The 13,821-nt window shown below is 28.7% G+C and overlaps 4 protein-coding genes across 9 annotated transcripts; 2 read left to right on the forward strand and 2 right to left on the reverse strand.

Annotated features, from left to right (window-relative positions):
• Nucleotides 1-2,006: 2,006 nt before the first annotated feature.
• Nucleotides 2,007-4,301, reverse strand: Uch (Ubiquitin carboxyl-terminal hydrolase). 3 transcript variants are annotated; one of them, XM_069122245.1, is made up of 9 exons: nt 4,238-4,301; nt 4,018-4,118; nt 3,870-3,922; nt 3,727-3,783; nt 3,444-3,572; nt 3,218-3,369; nt 2,991-3,132; nt 2,853-2,928; nt 2,007-2,741 (listed from the first exon to the last, which is right to left on the reverse strand). In XM_069122245.1, exons 3-9 carry the CDS (start codon nt 3,903-3,905, stop codon nt 2,584-2,586), a joined length of 750 nt encoding a protein of 249 aa, XP_068978346.1. In that variant the 5' UTR covers nt 3,906-3,922; nt 4,018-4,118; nt 4,238-4,301; the 3' UTR covers nt 2,007-2,583. The 3 variants fall into 3 exon arrangements, with proteins under 3 accessions (XP_068978346.1, XP_068978412.1, XP_068978510.1); XM_069122311.1 differs by lacking the exon at nt 4,238-4,301 and having other exon boundaries at nt 3,772-3,783; nt 4,018-4,203; XM_069122409.1 differs by lacking the exons at nt 3,727-3,783; nt 4,238-4,301 and having other exon boundaries at nt 2,008-2,741; nt 4,018-4,202.
• An 8-nt stretch (nt 4,302-4,309) lies between these two features.
• Fuca (alpha-L-fucosidase) lies at nt 4,310-6,787 on the forward strand. Its single transcript, XM_069119449.1, has 7 exons — nt 4,310-4,458; nt 4,734-5,034; nt 5,166-5,417; nt 5,482-5,844; nt 5,927-6,145; nt 6,223-6,446; nt 6,546-6,787. The coding sequence occupies exons 2-7, from the start codon at nt 4,761-4,763 to the stop codon at nt 6,636-6,638; spliced, it is 1,425 nt and encodes a 474-aa protein (XP_068975550.1). The 5' UTR covers nt 4,310-4,458; nt 4,734-4,760; the 3' UTR covers nt 6,639-6,787.
• Nucleotides 6,648-9,546, reverse strand: Cndp2 (Cytosolic non-specific dipeptidase 2). Of its 2 annotated transcripts, none has more exons than XM_069119324.1 (6): nt 9,426-9,546; nt 8,580-8,704; nt 8,051-8,501; nt 7,546-7,971; nt 6,975-7,448; nt 6,648-6,895 (listed from the first exon to the last, which is right to left on the reverse strand). In XM_069119324.1, the coding sequence occupies exons 2-6, from the start codon at nt 8,618-8,620 to the stop codon at nt 6,851-6,853; spliced, it is 1,437 nt and encodes a 478-aa protein (XP_068975425.1). In that variant the 5' UTR covers nt 8,621-8,704; nt 9,426-9,546; the 3' UTR covers nt 6,648-6,850. The 2 variants fall into 2 exon arrangements, with proteins under 2 accessions (XP_068975425.1, XP_068975328.1); XM_069119227.1 differs by lacking the exon at nt 9,426-9,546 and adding an exon at nt 9,200-9,358.
• Nucleotides 9,464-13,777, forward strand: HBS1 (translation elongation factor EF-1alpha (GTPase) HBS1). 3 transcript variants are annotated; one of them, XM_069116103.1, is made up of 10 exons: nt 9,464-9,598; nt 9,703-9,768; nt 9,850-10,149; nt 10,221-10,262; nt 10,379-10,456; nt 11,763-12,315; nt 12,384-12,613; nt 12,683-12,878; nt 12,965-13,170; nt 13,245-13,777. In XM_069116103.1, the coding sequence occupies exons 1-10, from the start codon at nt 9,556-9,558 to the stop codon at nt 13,697-13,699; spliced, it is 2,169 nt and encodes a 722-aa protein (XP_068972204.1). In that variant the 5' UTR covers nt 9,464-9,555; the 3' UTR covers nt 13,700-13,777. The 3 variants fall into 3 exon arrangements, with proteins under 3 accessions (XP_068972204.1, XP_068972289.1, XP_068972370.1); XM_069116188.1 differs by lacking the exon at nt 10,379-10,456; XM_069116269.1 differs by lacking the exons at nt 9,464-9,598; nt 9,703-9,768 and having other exon boundaries at nt 10,039-10,149; nt 10,204-10,262.
• Nucleotides 13,778-13,821: the final 44 nt, after the last annotated feature.

Consider the following 13,821-nt stretch of genomic DNA (forward strand, 5'->3'; position numbering starts at 1 on the left):
AAATTACATCGACAAAGGATTAAACTTAGAACGCAAAAGGGAAATATTTCTTAATAATTCCTCGCGAATTATCAATATCAAAAAAATTATCCCAAACTTGGAAATTCTTCGGAAACTATCAGTCTTATTACAATTAATGAATTATACTTACTCGATGAGATAGGATTCCTGCAGGTTCCCGCGATAATAGTTTTACAATATAACACTGTCAAAGCGATAATGCGATGCAGCTACTTCACTGTCTGATTATATCTTGACCATGCAGATTTAATAAATTGTCTTCGTTGAGAATTTTATCGATGATACTGATATACCATGTAGTTTGAAAAAGTCAACCTACACGTTTTATCATTCACATTTTATCGGTGAAAGTATTATGTACAATCATCGTGTAATTGGAAAAAAGTTATTATTTATGAAAATGTAGAAGTAGTCATCACTCACGCATCAGTCATTCGACAGATTAATGTTAATATTACATTTTCAAGTGATAACGCTTGGTATGCGTATATCGATCATACTTTTATTGATAACGCATTGATAGCGTTTTTGTTTGTTTATACGTATATACGTTCCATTTTAAAGTTTTATTCCACATTAAATTCGATTTTGTAAATCCTAGATCCATTATTATTTTTATTATTTTTATGGTCTATGAACGAGACATGTACCTTTTATCAGGAAAGACCTATTTTTCCAGCTCTACACGAAATACGCTTTATCTTTCTATCTTTTCGCTCCAAATTTTCCATTCCAATGACGTAGCGCTTGTCCAAGTAAATCGAGTCGAACTAATAGAATTCTTTGCCTACCACTATCGAATTCTATATTTGTACAAGTGTAATAAGATCCTGTTACCTCCGATCGGAAATTCCTTATTGGGGATTCCCGAATTGTTTTTGCCTCGGAAATTAATTCGACGTTAATCATCCTTTAAAAGAACAAAGTAATTACAATTTCCAATTTAATAACCAAAAAGTTGTGCAATATATTGTGCAGTGATTACTTTTTTTCTTTGTCTATCGTGTATTAAAAATAATTAAAGGAAAATTTCGAAAAGAAACAAATAAAGAACAATGCGAGACTCCTTACTTTAATAGGTTATTTCTATTGTGCACTCTTGATATATTTTTTAATTATTACACAGCACGCTTATATCGTTCATAATTGAAACATCCTTACGTAACAGGGTCGCTAAAGAATTAGCCGGTATGAAAGAAAATGTGCATCGTCTCGTCCTTCGCAACATATTGAGAAATTTATTGGACATTATGTATCGTTTTTCCCATAAAAAGATCAAACGATTCAGTGATCGTAGAAAATTTTCCACCGCAAAATTTTCCCTAAAACAGACTGAAATGACAAACAATGACTAATGCACACTAATCGTTTGTTATCAATATCCTCATTTTGTATACATTCTTCAATTACTTCATTTCGAATCTAAGCAATAATAATTTGCAGCAATGTTATTTTTTAAGTTTTTGTCCCCCGTTTTATTTATAATTTTAACATATCATGCAAGAAATAGGAAGATATAGTAAATAAACAATCAATCACGGATCTATTTCGTGTTTTTTTAGACTACTATTTAGAGAGTGGAGCCAAGATGCTCACTTTCAGAGGAGGATCTAAAATAACTAGGCCTTTTACTAGGTTCTGGTCAGTGACCGACAGGTTTTTCGACCTCAGATAATAGACAAAACAAAAATATTTTAACTGTACAAGAATTATCAAATGTTTTGTATACACGTACTTCGTGTACACGTTGATTGTCGTAAACATCTATCCACGATATGAATGGTTTGCTAGGTCAAAACAAGTAATTATTCATCTACACTCAGGTTTTGGAAAAATTTCATTGAAATACATGAGTCATTAACATGATAATACAACGTAGAAAGCTGAACAATCTAAGCTTTTAAAAATAATTAAATTGTACAAATTATTTTTTATAATAATGTTAATTTATCAATTATAAATGTTTTACTTTGATGCAACGTAAATTTTAAAAATAGTTGATATAGGAGTAGGAATTATTGTATAATAAAATTGAATACTAGATGCATTTTGTTTTTTCTAGAAAAGACATTTTTAATAAGTATAGCAAGTACAGATACACATACTTTTAGTTGCTTAAAGCGAATATTTATAAACAATAATACAAACAACTATCACACAACTACTACTATAAGATTGATATATACTTATTGATAGTGATATATATATATATTTATTTATATTCATATCTTATTAGTCAAAATTTATTAAAATATTTGCGTCACATTTATTCGTCAAAAAATAGTATAAAAAAATGATATAACAAAATTAGTATAAAAGGTATAAAACTATTGAAGTTTCGCTTTTATGCGATTTTAATTATTTTTTATGCTTTTATCATTCAATAAAATAGATATGTTTTACGTTTGATACGCACTTGTGTCACGAATATCTATATTATAATACAGTAATAAGCAAATGTTAATAAATGCAATATAAAAAGCAGATGTACATGTATAATGTACAAAATAAATTATTTCAACAGTTATCTTAAAATGGATATGCTACATCGTATTTATTGAGTTACAATGCTCCTGCATCGCTATTAGCAAGAGCAAGAACTGTGAAACACACTTCTTCTGGATCACGAGCCATATATTCTTTACAAACACGTGCTGCATCTTCTAACAGTGTTTCTGGACTAGTTGTACCATGATTAATAGGAGAAGGTTTACGTCCATCTAAAAAATCCCATATGTAAATAATATAATATTCTCATAGATTAGTATTTATACAATTATTTACTAAGTAAATAATTATATAAGGATATACAGCAGTATTCAAATTTTCACCTAATTCATATAAAACCCCATTTTTGTGTATAAGTGCTACAAAATGATGGTACACTGGTATTTCATCGCTTGGTACCTACCAAATACTTTCGATTAGTACTCATTTCTGTAAGTACACAAAAAGCAAGAAAATCATACCTCTGTTTGACCCTCTTGTGCCACATCTTTATGAGTGATACTAATACCATCGGATTCCATTAAAAGCTTCCCACATTCCATATAAGAAAGATTTTTCGCTTCATCTAAAAAGGTTTTTAGGAAACCATCCTGAAGATCTATGCTACAAAAATAAATTGAACAATTTACAACATATAATGTCTGTTGAAAAACAAATGAATATTCTGTACTTTTAATGAAATACCTACATGTCTCGATTATTGCCAACACTGTGAATTAATGCGATTGTACCACAGGCATTATGAATGTACTGTTTCATATGAAAAACTTCTGGATCTTTAGGAATACTTACATCTTCTTCTTTAGCGCCTGATTCTTTGTCTTCTAAGCTATTATCACCCTAAGTCACATAAAATTATTAGATCTACGATCTTTATGTAATAAAATATAATAATATAATCTTTATTTTGAAACCTTTTTGGATAAAGGATATAGCAAAATAACAGCAACAACTGGTTTAGGTACAAGTGCCAACAGATCAGGTTCCAGACCATAAACATCAACAACAGACCAATCTTTTGCTACGCCTAATTTATGTAAAAACTGTAAAACAAATCTTTGAATTATAAAGCTTAGTAACTACAAAATTATTAACAAGTTTACTTTACAATAATATAAATAAATCATTTAATACATAAATAGATGTATTGTATTTAATCTTTAAATAGAATGTAAGACTTATTTATAACATAATTACAAGATTAAATATCAATATCAGTAATGGGAAATCATTATGATTTACCTTTGTCATAACCTAAAACAAAGAAATGAAATTATGTAAAAAGATATTATATATATATTTTTCATTTTAATGATTATGATGAAAATACAAATTCTTACTTCTGGATTAGATTCCATCGGAATCCAAGATGACATGATGAATTTTGTTGATTCTAAAAGATATCGGCAAATTTAAAGTTTCATATTCTAACTTCTAATTCGCTGTATATACTTTTCAAAAAGAATTTTTACAAAAACGATTACTTACAACAGATATTATAAATTCACAAAAGCGTATTTGCCGTATTATACGTGCAAAATTTTAATGTTGTTATCAATTTATCACACTCAGACGAATTTGCCGAAATCCTGTGACATTGACACAATTTGATGACACATTATTGGGCAGTAGATAAGATCAATATTAAAATGAACTTATAATAGAATAATTAATAACAAAATATTTAGTTGTTTTGTTCGTAGCTTACTTTATTAGTATTATGGTAAAGTGTTCAATGTACTTTTTTAAATTTTTCATTTGTCTGCAGTAGTCAACATGGCTACCGGTTTAATAAAATCAGATTATTTCATGAAATTTATATCAACGACTACACACTATGTACATATGTCAGAAGCATATATCAAAATGAATATTTTTTCTCTATTTTATAAAATATATTTATAAGATTTTTAAAAAACATAACAAAGGGTAATTTTATGAACATTTATCGCCCTTATTTTAAGTATTGATTTTATATTCATAATAATTCACTTATATATTATATCTATATCAATTATTTTAACATATTTTATGATGAAACAACAAATTTGACAAATAAAAAAAATTAATTAATTCATGTTATTTAATCTTATCATAAATTAAATGAAATCAGAATCGATAAGTAGGTTTCCACCTTAATCTTTAATCTTTTATGTGATAAAGTATGAATATTTGTGTAAATACTTTCCATAATTTATTTGCAGTAAATAGTATAAATACTGTGCAATACAATGATTTTACAAATTTACATTTTATTCATTTCCTCAATGATATATACAACGTGGGGGAGAGATCAATACGTATTAGTAACGTCAGATATAAAAAGCCATGCAACACTTTGGCCTATAAAAACAGAAATAAACCAGTATTCTCCAACATGGGATAGTTTAGATAGACGTCCACTTCCAACTTGGTATGATGATGCAAAAATTGGTATCTTTATTCACTGGGGTGTTTTTAGTGTTCCTAGTTTTGGCTCTGAATGGTTTTGGAATAATTGGAAAGGTATTTTTATTACTGTTACTATTAATTATAACCAAATTTATATTATTATTTATTTATTTCAATCAAATTTCTTTACTTTTTGCAAAATAATATAAATTTATAAAGAATTCAAGACAAACTTTCATTTTCAGAAGAACAGATTGATACTAAATACCGTGACTTTATGAAACAAAGGTATCCACCTAGTTTTACATATCAAGACTTCGCTCATGAATTTACTGCTGAATTTTTTAACGCAACGCAATGGAGTGAATTATTTCAAGCTTCAGGTGCAAAATATGTTGTATTAACAAGCAAACATCATGAGGGATATACATTATGGCCTTCAAAATATTCGTTCAGTTGGAACTCTGCAGATGTAGGACCAAAAAAAGATCTTATAGGTAATTATTAAATTGAATTTTTTACTGTTTAAATTACTTTGTATCTGTAATTAATGATTTTTAGGTGAATTGGCTGCAGCAATAAGAAATTTAACTAATTTGAGATTTGGTCTTTACCATTCTTTATATGAATGGTATAATCCTCTATATTTATCTGATAAAGATAACAATTTTACAACCCAAATTTTTGTTCGTCAAAAGATAATTCCTGAATTACACGAAGTAGTAGAAAAATATAAACCAGAAATTGTATGGTCTGATGGTGACTGGGAAGCACCAGATGTTTATTGGAAATCAAAAGAATTTTTGGCTTGGTTGTACAATGAAAGTCCTGTGAAAGATACAGTTGTAGTAAATGATAGATGGGGACAAAATATACCATGTCATCATGGTGATTTTTACACATGTTCTGATCGTTATAATCCTGGTAAATTTAATTTAGTATAACCAACATACATGTTTGAAATTTATATTGCTTCTTTATATCACTTGTAATTTGAGATCTTTAGGAGTACTTCTACCACATAAATGGGAAAACTGCATGACAATTGATAGAAAATCTTGGGGATTTCGTAGGAATGCTGTTTTATCAGAGTATTTGACTTTATCAGAATTGGTCAAAGAATTAGCAATTACTGTAAGTTGTGGAGGAAACTTATTAATGAATGTTGGACCAACAAAGGATGGCATTATTAGCCCAATATTCGAAGAAAGATTACGTGGAATGGGTATATTCTCCAACGCAAGAATGTACTTATTTGTATAATGTTAGTAAATTTATTTCAAATATAATTTATGCAATTAGGTGAGTGGTTAAAGATAAATGGAGAAGCTATTTACAATACCAAACCTTGGATAACACAAAATGATACTTTATCTAATACCGTTTGGTATACACAAAGCAAAAACATAAAACAAGTTTATGCTATAATCCTTGAATGGCCAAATGAAGGTTTATTATATTTAGGATCACTTAAAACATCTCGTAGTACACAAATTTCAGTACTTGGATCTAAATTACTAATTAGGGTATGTATCTATGTTTTGAATAGATATTAAATTCATATTATACAAATAGTAATACTAAATATAATTGGACAAAATAATAACTTTAACTTTCAATTTCAGTGGAAACAAAGTAATGAAAAATTGATTGTATCATTACCAGCAGAACTTGATAAAGGACAACCAGCTTGGGTATTGAAAATAAAACCAGAATAACAAAAACAATGATATCTAAATATATATTTTATTAAAGATAATATGTTTTGTATTCACTCGAGAAAAAAGATACATGTAAGTCGCAAAATAGCGTTTTATAACTTCCGTTCCCTCCAAATTTTTATTTGTATATTGTATTATAAGAAAAAGTAATTTCTTGAGTACATCAATGTAAACCCACATCTTACTTATGTTTTCAATATATATGTACCTTACAGTTGAGCTATCTCGTACAAATAAGCTCCAAGTAATTTAGTCTAAACCAAAAATAAAATATCCTTAAGTTTAAGTAAAACCGTTACAACAAATTATACCATCGTCAATGAAAATACTTACGCCCCCGATATAGTTACGAATGTCCAGTTTCTCGTTCTGGGAATGTGCCCCATCATCACCAGCACCAACTGGTAAGAGTAATACGTTTTTGCCTGTTACTTCTTGGAATGTTAAAGTAACCGGAATTGAGCCTCCTTCGCGTGATAAATCAGGCTCTACATTATAAACATGCTTGGTAGCTTTTCGACCAGCTACATAGTTTGGATGATCAGGATTTTCAGACCAAGTTCTTCCTCCATGATACATACTGACATTGAATTTATTTGGACTACCTCTGACAGCCCATTTTTTGTTTAGATATGCTGTTACTTTTTGTACAGTATCTTCTGGAGTCATATTTGGTACTATTCTAATTGAAAATTTACCAATAACTTTTCCTGGAATAACAGTTTTTGCACCTGGCTCACTAAATGCGCCCTGTATTCCATGAAGTGATAAACTGGGCTGTCTCCACCGATGCATCAATAATTGAATCTAACAATATAATATAATGTAATGTATAACTATATATGTAATAATAAATACGTAACTATAAAATATATCAGTAGTAAGTTAAATTATAAATATTTACTTTATCTTCATGAGCTAATTTACTAGTTCCAACAGAGTCCCTGAATTCAGCAACATCGAATTCTATTGTTTTATAGGATTCTATTTCCTTTTCCACAATTTTTGTTACATTATCATAAATGCCATCTATTAAAATTTTCCCATTTACGTCAACTAATGTATTTAACAAATATATTAAATCTGCCATTCCTTCATGTATAGATCCACCAAATGTACCACTATGTAGATCTTTAACAGCACAAGTTACTTCCACTTGGAAATAACAGATACCTCTTAAGCCATACGTAATACAAGGTTTTTTGGTACCCAGCCAGTAATTATCAGATATGCACACATAATCTACACCTTGCAAAAATGTATCTTTTCGTGCTAAAAGAAGGTCATCTAATCCTTCACTACCACTTTCTTCCATACCCTCAAAGACAAACTACAACAATTAAACAATAAAAAATATATAATAAATGAAATTGCAAAATAACATATAGAAAATTTACAATTACAAATACCTTGAGATTAACAGGGATATCTGTTCCAATAGCTTTATAAGCCTGTAATGCATGAATCCAACAAAGTACAGGACCTTTATCATCTGTACTTCCACGTCCATATAATTTGTCATTTTTCTCAACAAGAGTAAATGGTTCAGTATCCCAGCCATCTTCTTTTAATGCAGGTTGAACATCTAAATGTCCATATATAAGAACAGTCTTTTTTTCAGAGTCAGACCCTAGAGTTCCTAACAAAACAGGTGGGAGAGGAATTACACTTCCATCTGGAAGAGTTTGTTTTCCTACATCTGCCAATTCTGTAGTGACTCCAAGATTTTTTAATTTTATTTCTGCCCATTTCATCATCTTAATTATTTCATTTCTGTGATCTGGCCATGCTGAGACAGATTTTATAGCTACTGCTTCTTTTAAGTCATTTATATACTCTGTTTTATGATCATCAATATAACTAGAAATGAAATATATACCAAGATTATATTAATCCTATATTATAAAATAAGTTAAATATTTATATAGAAATATATACCTAAATAGATGTTTTAATGTAGATGGAAGTTCTGAAGTCATCTTTTTTGTCTGTTATGTTAAAATATATCTCCCAAAATGATTAAAATGATCTTCAATCAGCAATGAAAGAACTAAACTTGTTTCCTGCAAGTATGTATATATATATATATGTACAATAAGCCAGGAATGTTATCTCATGGGCGTGGCTTGGCACCATCATAAGTGGTTCAAAATTTATTAATCTAATTTTGATAATTTTACAGCTTACTTTTAATATTCTATGTTTCAAATTCAAACTTTATTTATCTGAATACTAGTTAATTTGGGTCAAATTTGCAAAATATTTGAAGTATTTTAATATTTAGATAACTATGTATATAAGCAAATAAATAAAATAAAAATGATATAACTATACTTCTCTGAGATTGAAATTGATATCAAGAATATTAACATATTTTTATTCTTATTCTCTATGTATTGTATGATGTATACGTTCTATGTAATACCAGATAATACTAGTATATTCTTAATTTTATTTAGTTTAATGTATAATAGTATATATTTTATAAAAAATATTATTTTCTGTTGAAATAACGGCAAAAAGAATCATGCAATTATAAATGAGTCTTATATACTTACATATACTGACTGGTATTAATACATGTTATGCTATTTATACCTTTTAAATGAAAGTAAAAGTCAGTTTAAGTGAAATATGTTATTGATAATGTTAGTAATAATACATTAGTGAAATTATATCCGCGCGATGAATATATTATGCGTAATTAACATAATATCGGATAACATATGAAAATTCGGTTATTTTGTTAAACGTTGTCAATGTAGATGGCGGAATTTAGCTCACCTCACGGTCACATAAACCGTGGCTGTAGCTGAATCTATTCTGTGTAACATGGAAGATTATAAATAATAAAGTAGAAGAGACTATCTTTTTATCGTATTTTTATTGCAATCTTTTGCACGAAATTTATAAAATGTCTCGTCATCGCGATGTACGATGCATGAATTATTCAGAAGGTACACGAAAAGAAAATAAATGCACGATAATTTTATCTATTTAAATATTGTTAAACTGTTGATTAAACTTAAAGAGTTTATTTAACGTAACATATTCTTTACAGAATACGAAGGTTACGATGATGTCTATGGACATTCTGTAGAAGATGACCACTGTGTATCTCCTAGTGGTACTTCTGTTAAATATGTATTCAACATACCAGATTTTATGTAATTAATGTAGTGTTAAATATTCATGGTTTAAATTGCAGCTGAACAATTTTTATTTGATCGAAGTAAGCAACAAAATATTGCATCCTTTATTACGGAACCAGATATAATAGAAGACAACGAAGATAATGAGGAACTTCCAATATCTTTCAACGATGAAAATGTAACACTTACAGACATCGAATTGGGCAAGCTCATGTCATGCATGGAACCTATAAAAAATGTTATAGGAGACACAGTACCTGAGTCTGAGATCAAAAAGAAAATTATTCAATCAAATTTTGATGTTAAAATAGCCCTTGATTTAATATTAAAAGAATCTTCTCCAAAAACTGCTACTGGTATGTGTATTATATATATGTATATTTTTAGTATTCTTTTTATATTTTTTAAAGTAATTTAATTATTTTAGGTTCATCTATGGCTAATAGGGATAATTTAGAACCACATCCAGGTATATCATTTATCAACATTATAATATTTTTATTAGTAAATAACTTCATAGTATTATTTCTTAACCTATAATTTTTTTGTTTCATGTATTCTCTTTGCATCCATTGGTAAGGTAAGATGCTGCATCTGTTAAGCCTCAGTCTAATTCATTCATTATACCCAAATTATCATTTAACAAACAAGAGAATATTGAAGGTACTAACGAGAATGTATGTCTCATGAATAATTTAGAAAGTTTCAAAGACTTAGCTATTAGTAACTCTCCTATGAGATTTTCCTCTTTGTCTGGGTTTAGTAATCTTGTTAATTCCCCATTGTCAAGTTCTACATCTTTCAAAAATAATTTGGATTCAGTAACATTCAAAACCTTAGCTGATTTAACAGCACATCATTTACAAAAAAATAGCAGTTTAATTGATAATGCAAATTTTAATGAAAAAAGTTTGTCGCCTAGGACAAATTTTGTGATACCAAAATTATCAATTAAGAAAGATAATTGTAGTGATATAAATAATATACAGTTAGATTTACCTACTGGTCAAAAAGATATAGATGGTAGTATATTAAATGATAGAAAGACAGATGATTCTATGGATTCACTCGAACAAAGTTTATTTAGTGCATTTGCCTTTTCAAGAGATTATCCTAACACTATTATTAAAAGTAACTCGCAAAGTGAAAAGTCACAAAATGACCCAGTATTAAATGTAAGTGGTACTCGAACACCATCACCAGATCCTTGGATCATTGATTTAAATTCTACTTTGAAAGAAACCACAATTTTAGCTTCAAATGGTGATTGTCATACAAAATCGGACGTATTAGAAGACATTCACAACATCATTCCTATTTCAACCTTACAGATTTCTAATGAAAATATTGAAATTCCATATGTTATGCTACCTACAAAATTAAATTTAAGTTATCTTAGATATGTTAAACTTCCATATACCAAAAAAAACGTATCTTTATTTGGTAGAACATTGTGCAGAACATGGAAATTGAAAAAGCCAATTCTTAAATCTCAACAAGAACATCATGAAACAATAAAAAGATTTAATTTTTCAGTTCCTTACACTCGTACTTAACAAAATATGTAGTAACATACAGATTTAGAATTAGATGCAAAGTTTCTATGGTAAAAAATGTTGTCATAATTAAATATTTCAATGAACGTAAGGTTGAATTATAAATTTTATGAATATATACGTATACATATATATATATATGAAAAGTTACAATTGATATATATGTAAGATGACGCAATATGATATATTAAAAAACGATTCCTTTTACTTATATGACTATATATATTTACTGTAAAGTACTATTTTCATGTAAATATTGTTTCCGAAGTTTTAAAGCGAAAATTGTGAATTTTTAAACTCAAAATGTATTTTAATATTTGAACTAATATATTATATGTTTATATTAAAATTTTTACACATTTTTTTATATTTAATATCAAAATAACAATAGTCTACAATAAATTTTATGATAGGTAAAAAATTGTCATCCAAATATACATTTCAAGCTACAACACCTTCCAATGTGAAAATTATTCCCGCTGGGAAACGATCTGTTGTAAAAGGCTTTAATATAAGCGGGACTGAAAATACTGATCTGTTGAATTCCCGTATTGAGAGTCCTCGCTCTCAAAGCCCATATTCTGATTATAATAGTCCAGAAGTAAAAAGAAAGGAAAATATAGTCTCAAAGGAAAAAAGAGCAGCTTTCTCGAACGCAAATAGCCCGCGATGCCAGTCCCCAGTATCAGGACATCAGACACCTGACTTGGATCCTAAAATAAAATTCAATGAAGAAAAAGATGTTACAAAGATTTATAAAGATAAAAGAGGAGACAGCAAGGAACAATTACATTTAATTGTGGTTGGTCATGTAGATGCTGGTAAAAGTACTTTATTAGGACGACTTTTATGCGAGTTAGGAGAAGTTCCAACAAGATTAATTCACAAATATCAACAAGAAAGTAAAAAAATAGGGAAACAATCATTTGCTTATGCATGGGTCCTTGATGAAACAGGAGAAGAAAGGTAATTAATGGAAACAAAGTCAATAGACTCTTTTAGTATTAATTGATTTCTGTATATTCTTCTAATAGGGAACGTGGAATAACTATGGATGTTGGCCATTCTAAATTTGAAACAGAAACAAAATGTATTACTTTATTAGATGCACCTGGGCATAAGGATTTCATACCTAATATGATTATTGGTGCTACTCAAGCTGATGTAGCTTTGTTAGTAGTAGATGCTACTAGAGGAGAATTTGAAACTGGTTTTGACAGTGGAGGTCAAACTAGAGAACATGCACTATTATTACGTTCATTAGGTATTCAAATTTTTCACGTGGAATTGAGAAATTATTCAATTTCCCAACAATGACCAATTTTTGTTACAGGTATATCACAGTTGACAGTAGTAATAAATAAATTAGATACAGTAGACTGGTCAAAGGAGAGATTTGATGAAATAGTAAGCAAAATGAGTGTATTCTTGAAACAAGCTGGGTTCAAGGATAATGTTACTTTTGTTCCTTGTAGCGGTCTATCTGGTGAAAATATATTAACAAAGCCTAAAGAACCTTTATCTAATTGGTATAATTATTTAAATATTTATTTGAAACATATAATATGTTTCAAATAAAATAATGTATTAATTGTGATTGTGTATAATTATGCAGGTATACAGGACCTACATTAGTCAACGTTATTAATAATTTCAAGTGTCCTGAACGCCATATAGATAAACCATTTCGATTTTCGGTTAACGATATATTTAAAGGCACAGGATCTGGATTCTGTGTGTCTGGTCACGTAGAAACAGGCATGGTAGCTTTAGGTGATAAAGTTCTAGTATTACCGCGAAATGAAACTGCAGTGATTAAAGGTATGTCAATCATGTATGATTTTCTTATATATATTTGGATACCTGTAATTAAAGTTTGTGACATTAATTTTTAGGTTTACAAATAGATGAAGTATCTATAACAAACGCATTTGCTGGAGATCAAGTTTCTTTAATATTATCTGGAATTGATCAACAAAACGTTGGGATTGGAGATATTATTTGTAATCCTCAAAATCCAGTTCCTGTAACAACACGTTTCCAAGCACATGTTGTTGTATTTGCAGTGAAAATACCTATTATGAAAGGTCTTCCTGTAATAATTCATCAACAATCATTAGTTCAACCAGCTGTTATTACAAAATTAGTAGCGCAACTTCATAGGAGTACTGGTGAAATAATAAAAAAGAAACCACGTTGTTTACCAAAAAATTCAAGTGCTATTATTGAGATTACAACACAAAATTCAGTTTGTATGGAACTATATAAGGATATCAAACAACTGGGTAGAATTATGTTACGTGTAGAAGGAACTACAATTGCAGCTGGTCTAATTACAAAAATCAAATAACAATAATATAAAAAATTTATGTATTTGCAGTCCTAATTCTATGAACACATTTTTAATTTTAAATATCACTATGTGCAGCTATGTGCAGCTACATATTTGTATATTGCAGGAAATATACCAGA

Source organism: Bombus flavifrons, chromosome 1 (genome assembly GCF_040668555.2).
Source record: "Bombus flavifrons isolate JBK064 chromosome 1, iyBomFlav1_principal, whole genome shotgun sequence".
Classification (NCBI taxonomy): domain Eukaryota; kingdom Metazoa; phylum Arthropoda; class Insecta; order Hymenoptera; family Apidae; genus Bombus; species Bombus flavifrons.

Coding starts and splice junctions, on each gene's coding strand:
- HBS1 (XM_069116103.1), top strand. CDS start 9,556: ATGTCTCGTCATCGCGATGTACGATGCATGAATTATTCAGAAG. Junction 12,614..12,682: donor ACTATTATTACGTTCATTAG/GTATTCAAATTT, acceptor TTTTTGTTACAG/GTATATCACAGTTGACAGTA. Junction 13,171..13,244: donor TGAAACTGCAGTGATTAAAG/GTATGTCAATCA, acceptor ATTAATTTTTAG/GTTTACAAATAGATGAAGTA.
- Cndp2 (XM_069119324.1), bottom strand. CDS start 8,620: ATGACTTCAGAACTTCCATCTACATTAAAACATCTATTTAG. Junction 8,502..8,579: donor ACATTAAAACATCTATTTAG/GTATATATTTCT, acceptor TTTCATTTCTAG/TTATATTGATGATCATAAAA. Junction 7,449..7,545: donor AATTAGCTCATGAAGATAAA/GTAAATATTTAT, acceptor TTATATTGTTAG/ATTCAATTATTGATGCATCG.
- Uch (XM_069122245.1), bottom strand. CDS start 3,905: ATGTCATCTTGGATTCCGATGGAATCTAATCCAGAA. Junction 3,784..3,869: donor CGATGGAATCTAATCCAGAA/GTAAGAATTTGT, acceptor TCTTTGTTTTAG/GTTATGACAAAGGTAAATCA. Junction 2,742..2,852: donor TGGGGTTTTATATGAATTAG/GTGAAAATTTGA, acceptor GGGATTTTTTAG/ATGGACGTAAACCTTCTCCT.
- Fuca (XM_069119449.1), top strand. CDS start 4,761: ATGATTTTACAAATTTACATTTTATTCATTTCCTCAATGATATATACA. Junction 5,035..5,165: donor GTTTTGGAATAATTGGAAAG/GTATTTTTATTA, acceptor TTTCATTTTCAG/AAGAACAGATTGATACTAAA. Junction 6,447..6,545: donor GATCTAAATTACTAATTAGG/GTATGTATCTAT, acceptor TTTCAATTTCAG/TGGAAACAAAGTAATGAAAA.